The sequence below is a fragment of the Anser cygnoides genome, chromosome 6 (assembly GCF_040182565.1).
Source record: "Anser cygnoides isolate HZ-2024a breed goose chromosome 6, Taihu_goose_T2T_genome, whole genome shotgun sequence".
NCBI classification, from domain to species: domain Eukaryota; kingdom Metazoa; phylum Chordata; class Aves; order Anseriformes; family Anatidae; genus Anser; species Anser cygnoides.
Genome location: NC_089878.1, coordinates 40,524,407 through 40,546,041, shown reverse-complemented (window position 1 = coordinate 40,546,041; position 21,635 = coordinate 40,524,407). Strand labels below are relative to the sequence as shown.

The following is a 21,635-nucleotide window of genomic DNA, read 5'->3' as shown; positions in this document are numbered from 1 at the left end:
TTTTGGCTATTATTCATGTTCTTTCCGAGCCTCTCATTTTGCACTATTGTTTTTTGAGAAGGGGGAGGAGAGCCTGGCACTGTGCGCGCTCTCCGGATGAAACTGCATCAGCATGGCAGAAGTGTGCTGCCGACAGCTTCGGAGTTGCATCTGGCCCCGTGGATGTCGTGTGTAAAGCTCCGTGCTTCGTGGAAAAATGTGTTTGGCCTCCCAGTAACCGGAGTATGGACTGTTGGAAGATGCAAAAAAACAGTTTGCATCCTACTGAAAAAAACCCTGCAGGCCGAGGGCTGTGCTGACACCGTTGGTGGTAGCTGAGGGCAGTCTGCACCAAGACACCTACATCAAATAGCTCCTTGTGTGTACGGCCCCAGGCTCAAAACCCTTTGGTTGATCCCCAGCCCTTGGTTTTATACGTTTCGGGCCAAAACCACATTGACTGTATCAGGCCGAGCGTGTCCTGGTGTTGCCCCATTTTAAAGTTACAGTCGTGACACCTGGGGGATGGCTATGAGCGTCACTATGACATGCAGTGTGCTCAGCACTAAGATCCCTTTCCAAGATGCACGGTAGGACACACACAAACATGCTTCCCCACGTTCTTTTGTCTGCAGGAGGAAGCTCTGCTGGTTGCGAGGTCTGTTACTCGCTTTCTCTGCGTGCAAGTGGTAGCTGCGAGGGGAGAGCAGACATTCAGAGGGAGGTAAATTGGCCCAGGTATTTTGTGTCTTCCTTCATAGACAAAAATTTCGTTTATAAACGACTGGTGAGATCTATTTGGCATCAGAACTCAATATTTTACAAAGCTATTGATAAAGCTAGGCTCCCCTTCCTTTGGCTGCTCTGATCTCCTACAGAAAGAGAAAGCTCAGGCTGTATCCTCGGAATAACAACGGCAGCAAAGTAAATAAAGGAAAACACTGCCGAGTTGTTCTGCTGAAAGCCGATCCGTGGAGAGGTATGGCTGGGGTCCTTACAGCCTGCTTCTCAGGCTGATGTGCTGAACCCCGACATTTCCAAGCCTTCCTGGCCTCAACAGGAATTACATATGCCCATTAACTCTGGAATCTGGGGCCAGAGCTGAGCTAAGGGATAAAAAAGAGAGCCTAGGTTTCAGCGGAGCTAGACTTGTGCATTTCAGGGAAGCGCAGCCCCAAAGCCCTGATTTCTTCTGCTACTAAATAATTCCTGCCTTCGGTTGCATCCTCCCAGCCCAGCTGCAGTTGCTGCATCGTCTCGGAAAATACTGGTTCCCAGCAGCTGGAAGGAGGCTAACCGCCCTTCCCCATCAAACCTCTTCAGGAAGAAAATCAGCAGCGGTTTCCTGAGCGGCTGCCTGCCTGCCTGCCTGGATCCGTGCTGCAGTCTCGGGGGATCCTACAGGACGCTCTTTTATTTTTTCTGCCTTTTTATTTTCCTCTCCTCTCCTAGAGCGAGTCCCGCTCTGCCATAGCCCCGGCTTGCCGCGGTGCTGCTGACACAGAGCCCGGCTCCGGGCGCCCGGCCGCGAGCGGCGCTGAGGCTGCCAGGAGGACGAGGCAGAGCCTGCTCCTTCCGTCTCTCTCGCTTCAGCGGCTGCTCTCCTCCCTCTGCTCCGGCCGGAGGGATTTGGCCGAGCTGCCCGAGCAGCACCCCGCTGGGCGCTGCTTCAGGAGGAAGGGGAGCTGCTCTTCCCTAAGGCTCAGCAGGGTTTTCTCCTTCATCTGGCACCTCTTGCTAATTCGGTAATTTCTCTGTGTGCCAGCAGCGTGCCTCGCGCGGCTCCTTTCCAGCTTGGAGAGCGCCGTGAGGGCTGCAGGATGGCGGAGCTGAAGGGGCTGGGGCAGGGCTGCGGGGCTGCGGCTCGAGCGGTGCACAAACAAACGTCAGCAAGGAGCAGCTCGCGGCCCGGCTGTGTCTGCGCTGGCAGCCTGCTCCTTCTGCAGGGCCCTGCCCGCGGCCCTGGGCAGGCACACGGCGCGTAGGGGCTGCCAGCAGCCCCAAACCCCCGAGTCCCGGGCACATTTTGCGCTTGTTGCTGTGCGCTGCTGGTGGAGCTGGGTGCAGACCCTGCCGCAGGAGCCTCCCCTTGATGCCAGCAGCACGGGGCACCTGGGCTCGCAGGGAGCGGTGGAGCATGGAGGTGTCTCGGTGAGGTCTCCAGCACCGCGTGCCGCAAGTGCCGGGCCGAGCGCCTGTGGTGGGAGCAGCGCTGGCCCTGGCAGGTCTCGCACAGCCTCCAGCGATGGCTTTTGGTCAAGTGCATTCGCTGAGCAGCAAAGAGAAAAAGCGTTTGAAAACTTGTTGTAATTTTTTTCCCCTCAAGACCCCGTTGCAAGTGTACCTAAACATTTACCCTCGATCCTCCTTAACCCAGCTCTAGGGTATCAGAAGCAAGGCCAGAGGGCTGGCCGCCGTCACCCTGCCCACCGCGGAGCCCCGGCAGTGTAGGAAGAGCTCTGGGGTGCTGCCAAAGGCTGGGCGCAGATGTGACCAGCAGCATTCTGCAGCATAAGGCTCCAGGTGGAGTAAACGTTGATGTTTGCATGAACGTTAATAGAAGCTATGTCTGTGTGTTCATCCCCAATCTCTCCTGCCCTCGGAGGTAAATACGATCACCCGTCTGATGCAGAAGACACCTAACAGCCAGCACAGTCTTGTGAACTCCCCGCGAGCGAACGTTTTTAGACCTTTGACCAGGCTTTGACTTCTCTCTAGCATCATACTCATTCCCTGCCTTTTTGGGCACATTTCAGTACTCGGATTTGTAGGGCGTTAGCAGAACCTCTGACAGCAGTGGCATTTTTTGAACAGATGTACCTTTTGCAGAATATCCCAAAATAACGGTGAAAGCTTTAGGCCAAAATAAGGGATTTAAATCTTGTCAAGTTTTTGACAGATTTCTTCCTGACAAGGCATTTTTCCCCCTCTTTCAGCACAGAACAATATGCAGGTGCTCAAAGTTGTCCCGTTCGCTGCTCCTGTAGAATCGTGTTACCGATTACAGGCGACAACTTTGATAGAGAAGAGGCTTTTGGCACGGAGCGGGGCCTCCGGGTCTGTCTCTTGCATTGCTTCTGCCGGATCCTGGAGGTTGCAGGTACGATAGTGACTCGCAGAGAAGCTTTGTTCTTGTTGCTGGCATGCCCGCTGGAGGCAGGTAATAAGAAATACTAAACCCTTGTTTCTTCCAAGCCATTTAATTAAGAACCCATTCTGAGGTAATGCTAGAGATGCGTATTAAAAAAAGGGGGGTTTGTCTTTGAGTTTCCAGCCTCTCTTTGTTTAGGTCTCCCAATGACTGTCACATGCTGTGTACTAGGTACGGCTGAAACCGTTTGTCATACACTCATGGCAGTCGTAAGGCTTTGGGACCAGACATTCAGGCCGTGCTGCGTGCGGAAAAAGTATTACGGTGTTTAGGTACAGACTTCAGGCTTTTGCTGTTCCTCTTCCTGGATTCGCATTTCTACCTAAGGTAACTCGGTAGATTCCTAGATTATCCCAACAGTGAACAGATGGAGAGACCTACTGAGACCTATTTAGCCAGCAGCATCCCAGGATTCCTCTACGTCCGTGAGGTTTTGTTGTTCCTACTTCTAATCTCTCCATGCCAAGCCCTGGCTGGTTGTCCTGTGTCACACTGGTCCTTCCTACAGGTCTTCTGGGATACGTGATCACATACACCTCTCAAAGCATGGGTATATTTCGAACATATAGACCAATATTCAAACCAGAATAGGTACAGTAACCCTCAACAAGTCTCTGTGGTTTTTTCCCTGTGTTTCATGCGGCAGTGGTTGCAAAGTGTGCCTGGGCTACCTGTGTGCTCCTGGCCGCTCGCGGCCCCGAGGTGCTGCAGTGGGGCGTGCTGAATTTCCAGCCCTGTCCTGTGAAGTGCCGGGCAGGCGGTGGGCAGCGAAGGGCAGGCTGTGATAACCCCGAGGTCCTGGCAAGTCCGTGGAGCCCTGGGTTGATTACAGCAATTAAGTCCCATAAAGTGCCGCTGGAATATTACCTCGGCAGGTGAGAGCAGGATGCCCTTTCACTTCTATTTTGCTCTCAGCGTGTTCAGTTTTCAGACCGCAAGCTTTTCGGGAAAGGAGTTGCTATTTACGGAGTGCATAGTACTTAGAAAATTAGGGCTTTGTACGAAGATATTTCCAGCGGCGTGGAATAGCTGTGAATCCTGCAGCCGGGTGACTGCAGAAAGTCGTCCTTGCTGCAGGGAAAATGAGATCATAGCGGCTGGGAGAAGGGTCCTGGGAAAAGACAGGGCGGAAAACAGAAAAGGAAACAAAAAGTAACGTGCTCTGGTCGTAAGCCTAATTTATTGGTGCTTAAAGCTGTTTCCAGGCCTCCGAGTTTGGAGGCTCGTGGAGGCGAAAAGACAGCTTCTGGGCAGCTGGGGTGCCCCCAGCGCTGCGGGGACGGTTTGGGTCCTGCGTCGTGTCCTACGAGCCCGGGGGCAAGCGGCAGAGCCAGCATCGGCTCGAGCAGCGCCGGTGAGCGCGTGCTCTTGCTAAATCAGCCTGGTGACGTCCCCAGGCAGCTCAGCCTGTTCTAAACCGCTCCTGTTTGGAAAGCAGAAAGGAATATTCGGGGCTATTTTGGTTGTTTGAAGCCTGGCGGTGTGGGAAGTGGTGACACCACGCCAGAAGGAAATTGGGACGCTGTGATCACAGAACTCCTCAAAAAGATGCGTGTTCTCTGACTGAGCGGGCGGGACCAGGGGAAGCACGCGGTGAAGGCAGGCGGGATCTTCCTGACAGGGGGGTCTCGGGGAAAACTCCCCTTCTTGTCTCGCATTTGTCGTATTTTTAATTTTTTGATGGTGTTGAGCATTCCTGCTGTGGGGAACTGAAGTCTCCTATGCCTGTTAGACACCCTCGAGAGTGACGATGACAGCAACGTCGCTCCTGGTTTTATACATGGTGCTTTAGGAACGTGCTCTAAGCTCAGCGTCCCTGCTGTAGAAATGAGCTAGATGCAGGGGTTTTCTTTAAAAACCTGGCGGCGTTTGGGGGCAATATTTGTCTCTTCTGTTCCCGAGACTGAAAAACATTTGTGACTTGGCGGCGTGGTGCTGGGGACAGGCACAGGGCGCCCTTCCGGCGCAGTTCGGCTGGGATGGCAGCTGCGTCTTCACTGGCTGCCGTGTTCTCCCCAGGTGTCAGCAAACCCACGAGGAGCAGCTTCCCCAGAGCCTTGCGGAGATCACTCGATGCTTTCAAGAGCCCCAGTAATTAAAAACAAATAAAGCATCATTTTTTAAATGTTGCAGCTTTCGCGTGGTGCCTTTTATCACTGGAAAAACACCTTTTTTTTTCTCCTGTGGGCCTCCTGAATAGCTCTCACGGAAAAGAGGGCCCAGCTGCAGAGATTAAAACGAAATCCCGAGCGGAGGTGTTCAGCTCTCCATTCAGTCGTCCCTCCAACCACAAGCAGTGGGAACAAATGCAGATCAGAGCCTTCCCAGGCAGCCACGAGCTCTTTTCATGGCTCGAACAAAAATAAAAAAGGCATTTGAAAAGTTGGTGTGCTACTCGAACTTGGTGGTGCGGGTGCAGTTTTAGAGAAGAGTGATCCGAGCCTTCCGCCGTCTCTCTGGCTTTAATCCTCATCCCTCAGTGCGCTTGGATTTGTAGTCTTTTAGGTCAAAAAATAATAAAAAGGGTTACTTTGGAGGGATGGAAAAAGAATACGGGGGTACTCGCGTCTGCCATTTTGCACTTCTGTGGATGCTGTAGGCAGATGTTTCAATCCTGGCAGCCTCCCGTCACAAGAAGGTGGTGCTGGCGGTGCCGCGGGGCGCGCGGAGCTCCTCTCCTCGGGGCTGCGTGCCGGGCAGGGACGCAGAGCTGAAGGCCCGCGGCACGGGGGCTCCTTCCAGCAACCCGGGGCAGCCTCAGCCCGGGCTTCCCCGTGGTCCCCGTGGGTCGTGAAGCTGTGGGCTTGTGCACGTAACAGCAGGTGAGCGTGTGCCGTCCTACACGTGAGGCAGCCGGGTGTGCCGTGAATGCTCACTTGAAGAGCCCAGCGCTTTGGCAGTAAGTGTATTTATTACTAGTGCTTCTTTTTTATTTTTTCTACCAGTGTTTTCAGATGTAAAAACACAATCTGTGCTGAGCTGAGGGCTGCTCGAGAAAGGAGATGTGACTGCAAGATCTCAAATTCAGGAAAAGAGATCGTGAAAGGAAATAGCAGAACGGTTGCCCTATTTTCTAATAATTAGTATTCACAAAGAAGCAACATGTTCTAACTACCTAGTAATTTCCAAATTGCTGAGACACCTAATGAGTTGTCTTAAATAAATTTACCAAACATATAGAAGGAACTAATTACCAAGCATTTAATTGTGAAATCCCAACCCAACGCAGAATGGCTATGCAGCTGGCTCGGGTGTGGTGGTTGTTGAGCAAGAAAACGGTTTGGTTGGGAGCTGAACCTTGTCCCGTCTGGACCTTCCGCGGCACATCCATGTTGTCTGCTGGGCACGGAGCCGGGACAAAGCGCTGCTGAAATCCCTGCCTACAGCTCCGCTCGACCCTGCTTTTAACGTTACGGCAGCTGTAAGAGACTAAATAATTCTGGAGGAGAGCAAAATCAAGCCGAGGGCAGTGCTGCCCTGCCCGTGTCAGCTCTGCAGGGCCTTGCTCCTGTGAATAGCCCCTTGGGTTTTGTTGCTGTGGCGGCTTGCAGGGTCCCGAGTCGCACAGGAGCTTTCGTGCCAAGGGAGCAAAAGCCAAAAAGACCAAGGCGTGTGCGATCAGCCACCCCTCTCCCCAGTCCAGCTGCAGTCCCTGGGGTTGCGGTGGCTCCCCGGGACCTGTCGTAGGGCACCGAAGCCTCTGCAGGGTGCAGCAGCCGTCGGTGCTTCCCGGTGCCCATCCCACGCCCCGGTGCTGAGGATGGGGCCTCGGCCGTGCCGTGCTGTGCCGGGAGAGTCCTGCAGCCCGCAGATTGCCTGGCCCCAGGCTCGCTGCCGTGCACAGCGTTCTGCCAAAGGAACAGATACCCACGGCTTTGCTTTCGCCTCTTAATTACATCACCTGCCGGTAATTACATTCGGCCGCCTGCTCTGAGCGCCAGGACCAGGTGAGCACCGAATGCAGGCAGCGGTAGTACCCACCGTTATTTAAAAGGTCGCAGTTTCGGTTTGTACCATTTCTTGCCTTGGAATATTTGGTTTTCTCGGTCACCCAGCTTCTGCTCAGCCTGTTAGAATGAAAAAGGAGCAACGTTCCCAGCCGAGGAGTTCCTGGCAGGTGGGAGAAGCTGCCCTGTGCGTCGTATTCGTTTGCACTCCGCGGATAGGAAGTACAGCAGAGAGCAGATTTTTTGGTTTGTGTTATCTGTTGCATGAATAGGGCTAACAATGTGTGGCTTCCAAAAACTTACAGCCATAAACGTGTTTAGAAAAAAAATGTCTTCGGTCCCCAGGTGGCCGTAGGTGTCCATTCGCTGCCGTCTGGCAGCATCAGTGTGTGCAGGGCCCCGTCCCAGGACGGGGCAGAGCTGTGCTCTGCAGCCCGACAGGCTTCAGGAGAAATCCCTTTGTGTTCCTGAGCAGCTCTGACCTCCCGGTCGGGGAGCACGGGGCCTCGAGCACGGGGACTGCCACGACTGCTCCTGGGAGAGACGGGCCCGGTGCCTGCAGGTGGCGAACGCTGCCCTCGTGTTCACGGGGAAGGCAGAAGCTTTCTCTCCGATCAGGGTTCGGTTTCAGAAATGCTTCCTGGAGCACCCTAAATCTTTTCAAAAGAGACTGCCTGTCATCTGGCTTAGTGGAGCCTCTAATGGATTGCCGCGTTAATTGCACGAGCTATATGACAGCGCATCGCACGTTATGGCTGCTCAGAGACCAATTCGGGTCTGTAGATTCCTGGCGGTTGGGAAAAAATTATTTGCAGCCCCACTGAAGTCTTTTCTTTTGCCTTCTGAGACCGTACCAGCTAAAAGTTGGCATTTTCTTCCACCCTTTCCTTCAGGGAGAGGGCCTGGCTGGCTGCCGTTGTCCAGGAGCAGGGCGCGTTTTCCTCCCAGGCAGCCTGGGGCCTGAAACCACCGTGGGTTTGCCCTTCCCAGCCCCACAGCCAGCTCGGCCCGTGTCCTGCAGCAGGCCCGGCAGCGGGCAGGAGGACTGCTCATCCGCCGGTATTTTGTAGCTGCTGAATAAGTAGAGCCGCTGTTCTTCCTGCTTTGGCCGAAGTACGCGTTTTCCCTCCCATTTTTGGGATTGCTTCAAACCTCAGTGTTTGTATCGAAGCTGAATTATGCTAATTGGTGAGAGAGGGAAATGAATGAGGGAGAAAATAAATAATAAATCGCAGGAGAAATGAACTCGCAGCAGCCCAAAGTAAAATGGCTGTGAGACACGAGGCAAGCCTTGCATTGCCTTGGATAACACCGCTACCTAGCACAGCCTGTGTCCTTCGAACTCTCAGAGCTGGTGGGCACTGGAAGTCCTCGCCTGCTCTCCCGCTTCACAAAGTTGCTGCATCTCCCCGGGCCATGAGGCCGAGGCAGCGCGGCAGCGTGACGGTCTGACCCCAATGTTAGGTGTGAATGTGAAACTGGGGGTGTGCGCGATGCGCCCCCAGTTATCGGCCTGCCGCTGTAAGTGGCAGAGAAATGAAGGGGTCTTTTTGATAAAGTCCTGGTGTACAGAAGAAGACAGGGAATGCCTTCTCTCCTTGTGCTTCGCTCGTTTCCCCGTAGACTGCCCCCATAACTTGGTTTCCGTCGCGTGGCTCAGGCAGGCAGTCGCTCTTCCCCCGGTGCTGCAGGAGAGCGGCTGCGTTGTAGCGGCCAGTGCCATCGTGCCTGTGGCTGCACACCCGAGCTGCCGGCCCAGAGCTTCAGTGCTCTCGGTGCTCTACAGCCGTGAGTCTTCATGTGGGCTTCTTGCACAAGAGAATCTGGCAACGTTGCAATCCTCAATCAAAAAAATGTAAAAAAACGAAAGTTAAATATCGGAAGCGCTGCTTTTTTTCTATGCAGCGTCTTAAAAGCAGCCAGAAGCTGGACCGTTCCCCTTCGACCGACTCCGAGCCCCATTTTGCGAGTCGAGGTCGCTCCTGGCAGGAGCCCCGTGGGGCTGGAGCAGAGCACGGCGCTCGGGGGTGCCGGCTGCAGGGGCACGGGGTGCCCGCGGAGTCGGGGGGCACTTGCAAGGGCGAAGGAGCCGTGCTCTTGGTCCCCTGCTCTAACCGACCGTGGCACTCACGTTCCTGGGCCTGTGCTTCGGTGCTCGCCTCGGGCTGCTTTTTCATCCACCTCGCCGCCAATTGCAAACCCGCGCCTTGTTTCCGCAGCGTCCTGCGGCTCCCCGTCCCGGGAGGCGCAGTCCCGGGGCCGTGCCTTGCGGACAAGCCCCTTGGCGCTCGGCGTGACCTGCGGGAGCAGCGGTCGTGCCGCCCCGGGTCAGCTGCCGTGCCCGCGGCCAGCGGCGCTGGGGAGCAGCCCGGGGAAGCCTCGCGGCGTCAGCTGCTCGGGGTAAGGCTCCATGCTTCCGACAGCGTAAAGTAGGTCAGCGCTCAGACAGACACCTCTGAAAACCAGCGTGGGAAGCTGTGCATCATGCGTCGCTGTTATTGCCGCTGACTTCCTCCGCGGCCCTGCGCCTAGCCCGGCCAGAGGACCGAGCGGATCCATAGGCGCGTGCCCGTGCACGTCTGGTCGCCGTGTCCCCGCTCGCAGGCACTGAGATCTCTCCTGCCTGGGCCCTGCTCCTTTCGGCACATGGCAAGGTAACAGGGGAGGGGCTGGGGCAGGGACACGCGGCAGAAGAGCAGCGCCTGCTGCTCGCGACGGCAGCGCTGGTGGCTTGGCCTCGGGCCACGGACACGCCAGTGCGCACTGAGCTCCTGGTGCGCCTTTTCATTTGTTATTTGGACACCACTGTTGCTTTTCCTTCTTTCTGCTGCTGCTGAAGCCTTGTCCGAAGTAAGAGGAGTGGGGACAGCAGCCACGCAGCACTGTGCATCCTCGCAGCGTTCACTCGGCAGGGAATGATGGGCCGCTCGCGTGTCGTGCAGCGATGCTCTCCCGTCGCCACTCCTGGTCTGGCGTTCCTTTTGCTCTAATTGCTTTGAACAATGCAGGCTCCCGCACGGAGGGCAGCTGTAATTTTAGGTCTGGAGTATCTGACCAGGCGGATTTAGCCTCCCCCTGGTCTATTGGGATCCCCTTTGGTTGCTCAGCAGGGAGGCGAGTCGGGGTGTCCTGCTGCCCGGCCGTGGGGCCTGGCTCGCTTCGCACTCTCTCTCCAATAAGGGGGAAAAGCGTTGGTGTACACGGAGAGGAGGGATGTTGACTTCTGTGGTAGCTTACAGAGAGTGTTGTCCCTGTGCTGCAGGATATGAAGTGATTTAAGAAGAAAAAAGCACATTTGAAGGACACGATGCTCTACAGTGGCTCTTGTGAGTGAGACCTGGGCTTTGGGATTTTGAGGTATTTGTAGGAGTGTACTCCTGTAGTGAAAGCTCACCGTTCGTACAAAAGCCATCCCGCGCCCCTCCATCGGAGGTGCTCTGTGAAGTCTGGGTCCAAGCCCTCGTCTTGCCAAGCTTCTGGGTCGAGCGTGTGTGTGAGGTTTTGGGGAGAGGGGCCTGGGATTTCAGAGGGATCTGTTTTGCAAGGGGAAAGCCCTGTCTTTCAGTTGGCTCCGTGCAGGCCTGACCAGACGCGTAGGACACGGGTTGGGTTGCTTTGTGATAGGAAGAGAGTTTGCTCTGCAAACTTCCCGTGCTGCGGCGCACCCCGAGGGCTGTCCAGGGAAGAGGTGTAGCCGTGGCCGTGCCTTATTCCCCCCTGCGAGCGGTTACACGCTGCTGCTGCTCCTATGTGCCGGTTTTATCCACGTCATCGCTTCGCTTTTGTGTTGCCCCGTCGAGTAGCTTTTAATAACGTAATTTTGCCTTTTTTTGCTCCTGAAGCAGAGAGCAGAGCTTCGTGTGAGTGCCGCACGCAGCAGGAGGGAGGTGCTGGCACAGCGGAGCTGTGTGTGCAGGGAGGGGTGGCTCCAAGCAAGCTTTATAACACCTGAACTGCGTTCGATGTGACCTAGCCCCTGACAGGCTCGAGTCTCAGGCTGGCTAACAGGATTCAAGTGTTACAACGATTTTTGTACCGTGCCTGCAGCTGAGCTGGATGTGACCCAGTGAGGGAGCGAAGGGATTCTTTGAAAGTGGGGAGAGGCTTTTCTTGGGGGTTTGTCTCTGGCTAAGATAAAGCCGTGGTATTTCTCTGCTAAATTCTGCAGAAACAATAAGTAAAACCCACGCAGCAGAATTAGGAAACAATTGTTTCAAAAGTATTTCATGTACCTGGCTGGGGAAGGAGTTCCGATTTCATACATTTGTTTTCTTAGTGATGTGTTTTTCTTTTCAGGGCTCAGCAGACTCGTACACAAGCAGACCCTCAGACTCTGATGTGTCTTTGGAAGAAGACAGGGAAGCAATCCGCCAGGAAAGAGAACAGCAAGCAGCTATACAACTTGAAAGGGCGAAGGTGCAATCTTGTAAACTTCTATAACAGCTGAGTTATGTGGTGCTTGTCCTTTGCCTGGTGTTAAAATTCACACTGCTGTTTTATAGTGACGATGGTATCTTTGGCAGTAGTTTGGCAACCAAGTGACGTTACCTGCAAGCAAGGTTTGGGGGGAATATTCTGTAAATGCTCTTGTATAAAGGGGATCTGCTTTAGTGAGCTGAACTGTGTTGGCTCGTGTGAAATTACTAGGTCAGAATTTTGATGTATTTGGCAAATACCCTCTACTAGACTTCTGGTAATTGGATACAACAAATGAATGCTTGATTCAGAAAAGTTTCCGCTGTTTGTGATGTCTGTTTCTGTTTGTAGTCCAAACCAGTAGCATTTGCTGTTAAGACTAATGTGAGTTACTGTGGTGCTCTGGACGAAGATGTTCCTGTCCCAAGCACTGCCATCTCTTTTGATGCCAAGGACTTCCTGCACATTAAAGAGGTAAAAACAAGGAGTAGTCCATCCTTTTCAGAGTCCCAGCACCCTGGGGTGCTTATCTTGTACTTCGTGAAGCTTGATGTCGCTGACTTCTAGTTGCATTTTCATGCCACAGGAAGGCAACAGAATCTTGCTGTATTTGAAATTCCCTTCAACGTGGTAGATTCAGACTCTTGTCAATCAAATCCAGTTTGTGATGGATCTGAGATTAAGTAATAAAAAGGGAGTCTGTCCATCAAGAAGGGGAGTAGCAGCAGTTTGCACCCGGTCTTCATAAAGCACCAGAGAGGCTTGCAAGAGAGATGAGACTTAGAATAATACAAGAAGAAAGGAAAATATGGAAGAGGCTGTAGGACAAAAATATACTAAAATAAGGAAAAAGGAATGGGAATAAACAGGCCCTGAATATGTCTTTAGTAGAGAAGAATACATTTTATTGCATGTCGGGCATATTTTCAGCAATTATTAATCTGAAGTGAGCCCTCGAAATTTGCATAACCCCCTGTTGTTTTGTAGATCTGCACACAGGCTTGCAGCTTGCAGAAACATTTCTTTATCTCTGCGTTCTGTGGGTTTATTTGAGGGTGTTCAGTACTAATTTGTCTCTTTCTTTGAACGTTAGTCCATCATTGCTTCAAAGCACTGATCTCCCCGAGACTGAGCCTATTTAAGAGGAAAGCACCTGCTTCTTCATCTCTAGAGACAGAGATTGGTGCTAGAACAGAGGGGGTTGCTTTAAATTCTTTCTCCCTGAGAAGGACACAGGAGAGGCAGTTGATTTGCATGCTCCACTTTCTCAATTTGCTGGAAACAGATGGAAGTTTGATTTTCTTTTTTAGATTTTTTATTTTATTTTTTGTTTAGTTTAGTTGTGGGCTGGGTTTTTTTTATGTATATGTTTGTGTGGAGTGATGCTTAAACCCCTGTTGAGGAAGCGGGGCACTGTGAAATCTGAATCTCTGTGTATAGAATTGGTTTTCCCCCTCCTCCGTGTTCCCCAGGGATGTGCTCTGTCCCGCCTAGCACCACACCTGAGCTGCCCACCTTCTAAACCTGCTTCCCATCAGGGAAATGTCCTTTGCTAGCACTCAGGGCTGGAAGCAAACAGCTGCCCTCGTTTCAGCAGAGATCACTTGGACTAGAATAAACATGGTTCCAGATTTTAGAACAACACTAAACTAGGTAGAAGTAAGGTCGCCGTGCTGCCAAGATGAAACATCAGCAGTAACTGATGAGTTGCTATATTGAGAATATGTCCTGTGTGTCTCATCTGTCTCCTACAAGACTATACGTTATGAGCTTACTGAAAAGACAAAGTGCAACAATTACTGACAATGCAGAAGAAATCATGGGCATGGCAACCACTAGGAGGGAACTGTAGTCCTCCCACACGCTGGAGGCAGAGAATAGCATATGGGAGGTAATGACCTGCTGCACACAGCCCTGCTTTCCTTACTGCATCCTTATCGTTTCTGTTGTGCAGGTGCTCTCAGCATAACCCCGATTCCAATCTCATCTCTAGAGGCATCGCTCAGAAGTCCACGTCCTGCTAATAGAAGAAGGGTTGCCCAAAAAGTTGCCCAAACCCCATCCAGCCTGGTTTGAGTCTGTTCACCAGAAATGTCACACGCTCATTAAATCTCCATCACACTCAGCACCTCAGTTGGTGGCATCAGAGGAGAAGTCACAGCAGAATGTGTTAGGGCAGTTAAAAGATAAGCAAGTGCTGTCACCGATAATGCGGCTTTCCACTCTCTAGCTGTAGATACCGGCCTTCCGGGCACTGCCCAGCACCTTTTAACTTCATTTAAACTGTGCAGATTGTCCAGTATTCTGACTTCAGTGTGGAGTTAAGAATTGTGGATAACAAAATGAGGGAGTTTTGGACATGAAGCATTTGAACTGAAGCCAGTAACCTTTCTGTGTTCCAGAAATATAATAATGACTGGTGGATAGGAAGGCTGGTTAAGGAGGGCTGTGAGATTGGCTTTATTCCAAGCCCGCTTAGACTGGAGAATATCCGCATTCAGCAGGAGCAGAAGAGAGGACGTTTCCATGGAGGGTAAGAATGCTGTAACCTTTTAAAATAATTTAAAATCGTTTCTGACACCGGACAATGTTTTTTAAAGGTCACTCGATTCTTTTTTATTGCAGTGTATCTGAATGAGTGTTTGGTTTGGGATTCCAAATGAAAATACCTATTTGCAGAGAACAGGCATGTTAGAAGTTGACTATGAAAAACAGGGAAAAATCGTATTGGCTTTAGAAAAGATAAATTATACTGTAGGAGTGGTAACAACAGCAATTTCTGAAGGGCTAGAGAGTTTGATGTCCCCGGGCGTTTAAGTCAAGCTGTTGGTGCTGAAAGGCTGCCAGCTTTTTATCCCAGCTCTCATATTCTCAAGGTTGTGGGTTTTTTCTTTTTTCTTTTTTTCCCCTCCATTTTGGCCAGAACCAGACTTTTCAAACATCATAGAGACAGTTCTGGCCTTCAGCTTCCCTTCTCTTCATCTTCCAGCCTGACCCTTCTGTGTCTCCACACTGCTAAACCTAGAGATAGCAAATCCCCGGAAAAATACAAACTTGTTCACAGGTCTAGGAAGTAAAATGATTTCTCTTAGTCTCAGTTTGGTCATCGAAGTCTCTCTCTTCTACTGGCTGAATACACAGAATGCTTTTTTTTAAATTACTAATTTACTACCAGCATATTATTCCCACTAATTGAAAACGGAATTTAAACGTTCACGCAGATAACAAGGAGGACAGAAACTTTAGTACTGCAGAGTAAAGAAAGGTGAGCCATTTGAATCTAGACCTAGCAGAGAGCAGTAAGAGGAGCACAATTTAGCCTGTATGGTACTGTCAGGGAGTTAATACACTTAATCAAGGTCAGAAATCATTTCAAGTATAAACCATCTGGGGAAATATTTTTAGAATGATCGAGCAGCATTAACTGTGCTTTTTTTCAAGTTGCTTTTACAATTTCTGGAATAGCTTCAGAGAAAGGCAGTGTATCTCAGGGCAAGAGGTCTATCAAATTGAGAGTGTTTAGGATCCTGTTTTTGTATGGTGTATTAGCAGAAGGATGCTCTGCTTGTGTGAACGGGCATGACCACCAAATCACCAATTCCTGCAAATATCTTGTCTAATCTCATCTATGGAGAATATTGGGAATAAAATCAAACATAAGAAGGCGAAACATTATAAAAGAGGATTGTAATGAATGATGGTGAGATCATTTATTTTTGAGCGCCTTCATTAGACATGGCCATACAGTTTCTCTACCTTAAGATCCCTTTAAAAGCTGCGAGTACCTGTGCTAATTAAGGCTCTCTGTGATGAAGAATTCTGGTTTTGCCTGAACAAGGCAGTAAAAAGTTACCTATTAAAGAGGGTTTCTAGAGTCTTTAAGCACAGTAACTATCGCTAGTGATTATTTGCAATATCGTGAGTTTTGCAGCAGTGTCTAGGATATGTGTGCGGAAGATTTGCCAAGCTTACAGGGGTAAACAATCCCTACTTCGGAGAGCGCATGGCAGGAAAGCAAGGACAAAACCCTGGTTTGGACAGCGTCCCCTTGCTGCTCAGGGTGCACGTAACACAAAATACTAACTACTGCACCGAGGACTTGCTGGTTGTACTGAGCCGTGGTGCCATGTGCAGTCATCGGGTTGCTTCAGCAGCCCTCCTGTGGCTGCCTTGAGCTTTCCTGAGAGCTTTGCTCGGTCAGCAGTGGGACCTGCTGTCCCCTCGCAGCCTGCATGCAGCTCTCCTGGACACAGAGGTCTGCTTAATTCCAGCTTCTTCACTTTCCCCATGCCCCTGCCTTCACTGCTCCCTGCAGAGGAAGATTTCTCACTGTGTGAATAGGGGTGAAGACACTCTCATTTACCGTGTAGTTTCTCGTGGGGCAATTTTCTTAGCTGCTGCCTCAAACCTCACGAGTTCACGTCTCTGGATACTTGGTGCTAATGGGGCTCTATCTGCTACCATAGGAAATCGAGTGGAAATTCTTCTTCAAGTCTTGGAGAAATGGTTTCTGGCACATTTCGAGCCACGCCCACTTCCACGGGTAAGGCAGAATTTTATTTAAGGAAACTCTTGCTATTTCTAATAATTCTATTTTAAAAATCATATATGAAAAGTGCATGTTTTCCCTCTTTGCTGACTTATTAAGATGTTCTACCGAAAAGTGCTTGCATGCGGAGGTGGAGAAAGACATCTATTTCTAGACATGCAGTAGTTGCTAAGGGACTGGAAAAAAAGAAATCTCAGGAAAAGGGGCAGCTCCCCCCAGAATGCAATGAGTGGCCAATTTAAATAGAGCTGATGAAGAGCAAGGTACGTTGAGGGAAATGAAAAGTGCATTGAGAAAGGGATTTTTGTCTGCAAGTTGTTATGCACAGCGTATGTTTAACCAAGTTCTTTATTTGGTCTTTTAGCAAAACAGAAACAAAAAGTGGTAAGTAATACTTCTGTTTTCATTTTGTTTTATTTATTCCTAATACATAATTCCCAGAATTTTCATCTGGTTTGGTTAATGATCTAAAGGGACGTTTTCTTCTTCTAGACAGAACATGTTCCCCCGTATGACGTAGTCCCATCAATGAGGCCTGTCGTCTTAGTAGGTCCGTCACTGAAAGGTTACGAGGTACGTATTCCACGTATTTGCACTTAGTTTATATTTTCTTGTCCATCGTTTGCCTTAATACATTTGCTGTATTGTCCAATTAACTAACTAGACTTCCATATACATATAAAACTTTAGTCAAACTAGCAGATGCTCTGAATTTAGTTAGCCAAAATTTTAAAGAAAGTTCCCCTGTAAGGTTATTGTTCTCCTTTTTTCATTTATGAAAACTTTGTCCCATGAAACTCGGCGTTGGCAAATGAAACAGGTGGACTGCTGTAGAATATCCATACCTGCTCTCCAGCACCTGAAACTGACTGTCGTTTCAGCATGTTTTCTTGATGTTTATTTTTTCAAGATTATTAATATATTGAAATATATACATAAGGAAACCTTTAGCCCTTGTAAATTACTTACCTACTCCCAAGTGGAAGAGTGGCGTGATAGATAACAGGTACAGATAAGCAGGAGACCCATTTTTCAAGGTAGCTGCAGATTCAAAGGAGCATTTAACACTTGCTAAATGAACACAGGCTTTTAGCAGGGCATTTTGGTGAACTTATCCATCTGTTAAGCGTTTTGCTGAATTAGGATCTAAATGAACATGAACATAAAATCAAAGCTACACTTCATTTAGTTTAATTAATGTTGTTAGTACTTTATAGGATATTATTAAACATTGGAATGGCTCTTTTATGAAGATTGCAGCATGGCACTGTTGTTAGCATAATGCAGTGTTCTTACATCATTTTTTTTGTAAGAATGATTTAGAGTGTAGATTAGCAAAGCGGGAATTAGGTACTTCATTTTCTACTATCTGCCTTTTAATTTTGCAGCGACGTTTCTTGACAGGAATAACTGTCATGCATTTATTTTTATGGTGCTGCACCACAGGTTAATTTGCTTAGGCACTCTCATGTTTGGAGGGGAGAGAGGCCATTTGTTAAAAACATACCTCTCTACAAATGTGTTTCCCCTCTTTGTGTAAGAAAATAAGACTAAACAATACTAAACATGACATCTTGAACATCTAAAGGTGTATAAGGGGTAACGCAGTTGGGGTGTTAATTTTTTTCAAATTTTGTTCCACATGGCGGAAACACATTGAGCTTCCTTTGCAACCTATATGGGAAAGTCCTCTTCACTATTTTTTCCTTCTGACTAAATTCTGTAAGAACCTCTTTGAAAGATAACCTGGGAGAACTGAAGTGCCAGAGGCCTGGGGGCTTTATCTAGACCGGCAGCTAATCGGTGTCAGTCGCAGTTGTACTGGAAGGGACAGGGAGCCCAGGCAGGAAAGGAGGTGACATCTGCTGTCGGGGCTGAGCATCTCAGATGCTCCCCATGTACAGGAATGGAAACATCTGTTTTTCCTGCTTGTAGGCCTCTCTGAGAATAGTTGTGCTCTTCTCCTAGAACAGTCATCCAACACGATAGATCTTGTATCTGGAGTCTTAAACCAGTTCTAATAACATTACTGGAGGGGAAAAAATGTTCTGTTGGACCCGAAAAGTCCCATAAGCTTCTGACATACGCTGAAGCCTGTTGGGAAGGGTACTGCTCTGCAGGGTGGTGAGGTGTCTCCTAATGCCTCCGTGCAAACAAAGGCAGGAGCAGGGTGACAGTTCTCACATCCTCCAGGCTGCGTTTTGGAGAGGGAGTCAGGAAACCTGCAGGTATTTATTACAACGCTTGCTGCCGAGGGCATGATGATTAAATGATTGCTACCTATAAAAGGTATTGATTGTTGGCAGTATCCTTACCTTTTACTTACTTCTCTTCTTGCTTTTGACTTCTTTTTCTCCCTGTCAATCCTCCCTGTTCAATTTTCCTCACCTCTGCAAAGGTGACTGACATGATGCAGAAAGCTCTCTTTGACTTCCTGAAGCACAGGTTTGATGGGAGGTGAGAAACCCTGTCCTTCCCTTGCTTTGTTCCCCGTGTGTTGCTAATGGTTTAGTGATTATTTTTTTTAATGTAAGAAGCCTGATGCATGTTCAGAACTGATTTACCAGCTTTGTATCAACACTGAAATGCAGCCAGCTTTGGGGTGGAGAGCAGCTAGCGTATTACCAGAAGTGCATGTGTCTGCAAATCTGCTGTCTGTAGTAGGATTTCTCGGGTTTAAGTGAATACTTTTGACTCTGTATCTTGTCAGACTGAAGTCACAGGAGAAACCTAGATGAAAGGTGACTGGGGGACATGGAAAGAGTGCCAAAACCACTTTAAAGATGACATTACCAGGCTTGGGTTTTCAGAGCTGCCCTGGGAAGCCGGCTGTACCCTTGTACAGCCAGGAGTGGGAGAGAACGGTGCCACCCAGTTAAAAACCCTTTCAGCAGAGCCCAGCTCCTGGCCATCTTCTCCCCGCAGCTCCCAGGTCATTGCTGTGCTGAGCCCCGTGGATTGCTTCTGTTTCAGAGAGCTGTCCAGTACGTTTCATGGATGTCGTGGAGCGGTTGAGAAAGCCCATGCGACTGCACATAAAAGTACAGTTTTATTCGCAGTTCTTTGGACATGTGAAAATTTCTTAACCACTGGATACAGCTACTTGATCAGCCCAGCCAGGTGCTGGAATGTGCAAACACCAAATACAATTTCCTCTTGGTTTATTTTGAAGTCGCTCCATATGGGCTAAGTTCATTCCAGCACCTTCTGTAAAGTTCCAGGTTCCCGTACAGCAGGATAATCTCTAAATAAAACTCATCGCACCCAAGCCCTGTAATAAGTATCAGAAACAGCCCATTTCAACAGGGTGCAGTAGTGGTGCCTCAGACCAGCACCTAAGAAAAATGAACTCTTGAATACCCTTAGTAGTCAGAAATTACTAAGAAGTTTGAGGAAGGAAATGCTGAGAGTTAAAATACAGGAAAAAAAGTGTTAGAACTTAGAAATTGCAAGGAGGGTTCATCTTGTTCAGCTGGAGCAAGAATTTCCTGAAGAGCTGTGATGAGGAATGTAAAAATTTGGATGCCCTTGTTAGGAAGGGAGGCTTGGTCATTGGCATCTCTTCTTGCCCCTGGAAGGAAACCATCAGTAGTCGTAGATATCCGCTGCATCTTCGGGGTGTTCTGCCCTTCCTTCCTCCTACTTTGTTCAGTATATGCTAACCACGTAACGAGGAGCTCGTTCTGTGCTAGCTGGTGTATGACAGTAAGTCAGGTTGTAAATAACTAAAGCATTGGCACTAAGATGATGAGAATAAGTGTCTGTTTAGAAAAGGGGGAGTAGGATTTGTGGTCAAGGTAGGTTTGGGGTGCAGGGAGGTGGCAATGCTGAACTAACCCGTGACCAGCTTCAACAAAACATTCAGTGATCAACCTCTGTGCAAAATAACGCATCTCCTCGGCTTTATTAATCACTTGGCTCAAGTGATTTTAGCAGATCCTACAAATGTAGTGATTGATTGGAAATGTGACAGATGAAGCCCTGGACGTGGCAGCCTGCAGATAAACTTGTTGTGGTTCTGAGCTGTTCCTGCACCCTGTCGGCACATCCTCTCCCTGCTCCGGAGCGGTACGGCTGCGCTGGCTTCACTGCAGTTCACTGCGGGAGCCGTGGTGCACGTTTGTGTTAGGGGCGGGTAGGGAACCGTGGCGTGTGCTCCCTTCCAGCTGTTGGCACGTGTCTGCCAGCTCTGCATGTCCCGCGGGAGCTGGAAATCGTCGTTTGTGGTAGGAAGCCATGGCAGCTGGAGGCGGTAAGTCATCTCGAGTTGCCAGGGCGGGACTGCTGGGAACATACCCTTTATGAGGTGTATTTGTGTACCCGATAAGAGAATGTACTCGGCAGAGGCCTGAGCGCCAGAGATCAGCAGAAGGACACGTGTAACGCCCTCTGAACGCCCGTCTAGGCTGCCTGAGCTGACGGGAGGTGGGCTCGCACCTTGCCTTGCTCTGCTCTGTTTGGCCCCACTGTGCCCTTGGTCTGCACCGAGAGGCAAAGGGAGGCATCCTGCCTGGAGTGGGCTATTTTTTGTCAAGCTTACTGCTGTTAGCTATGTTGGCAACCAGATCAGGCAGAAGTGTGAAATACAAACCTTTAGGTAAAACAATTGAGTTCCTTTTCTGGAACCTCAGCTGCTTCTTGGTCCTTCTGCCAGCTTTTCTGGCTTTGGGGTCTTCCCCCTCCAGCCTTCTGGTTTGCTTTTTATTTTTTCCATCTGTGCTGCAGTTTTGCGGCAGGTCCATGATACCAACAAGGGAAAAAGGCTTCAGTACGACCTGAACTAGCAGCGCTCCTTCCCTGCCCCTTCGTGTGCTTCTGTCAGCCCCTTCTTTTGTACCTGTGGCAGCCTCTCCTGGCCAGGGAAGGAAACGAGTGGCCCGAGGGCTGCACCTGCTGAAAGGAGCCTGCTGGAGCTTGGCTGCTACGAGGCGTTCAGGGACTGGCTGCTGCAGAGGCTTTAGCAGCCTCCTTTTCTAACCGCCTTGTATTTAGTTGCTGTTGCAAAGACCAAGCCTGACTACACGCAGCATAAACAAAAGGCAGCAAAGGCACGTTTTTTTCTTAACATCTTTCAGCAGCAGTGACGCCTAGGGTTACTCCTCCCTCAGGAGAATGAAACGCTTCCTGTGGCTGGCTGCGCTAGACCAGGTGCAGTAGGTGAGCATTTAGGGTCCGTCCGCTACACTGCTCAGATACCAGCAGAGATGTGGGAGCCTCCTGAGCCAGAGGGGGCCCAGACCCCGCTGTGTTTTAGCACCTTTAGCTCCATGATCCATTAATTTATTGCATTCCTTTTAAACTCATTTATACGTTTTGTTTCTACTGCATTTTCTGGCAGTAATTTTATTTATGTATTATATGGAAAAATACTTGGGACTTGTTTTTAAGACTCCATCTCAAGTTGAGTGGAATGGCTGCGAGTCGCTTCCAGCTTGTTTTCTTTTCATTATTCATGGCTCTTTGACTCATCACAGTCCTCCTAACTGGATTTCACGTGAAGTGATTGCGTGTTCTTTGTTTTATAATCTAATTTAAAGGCAAATTCTCAGATACAGGTACATAAAACTGGCTTGTTCCGCATCCCGAACCCCCG

The 21,635-nt window shown here is 49.7% G+C and overlaps 1 protein-coding gene across 6 annotated transcripts in view; it reads left to right on the top strand.

The window, feature by feature from the left end:
- Positions 1-21,635, top strand: part of CACNB4 (calcium voltage-gated channel auxiliary subunit beta 4) — a 77,574-nt gene that overhangs the window by 37,777 nt on the left and 18,162 nt on the right. For 5 of the 6 annotated variants that reach the window (XR_007169829.2, XR_010832279.1, XM_048080974.2 and 2 more), the window contains 7 exons: positions 11,374-11,493; positions 11,845-11,967; positions 13,896-14,026; positions 15,960-16,036; positions 16,407-16,426; positions 16,535-16,615; positions 18,441-18,499. Coding sequence is in view for 4 of the 6 variants with exons in the window: in XM_048080974.2 (XP_047936931.1) it covers positions 11,374-11,493; positions 11,845-11,967; positions 13,896-14,026; positions 15,960-16,036; positions 16,407-16,426; positions 16,535-16,615; positions 18,441-18,499 (611 nt within the window). In the remaining 2 variants the exon portion in view is untranslated. Of the gene's footprint in view, positions 1-11,373; positions 11,494-11,522; positions 11,968-13,895; positions 14,027-15,959; positions 16,037-16,406; positions 16,427-16,534; positions 16,616-18,440; positions 18,500-21,635 lie in introns of those variants that run through there. The other variant, XM_048080977.2, reaches the window with a different exon arrangement.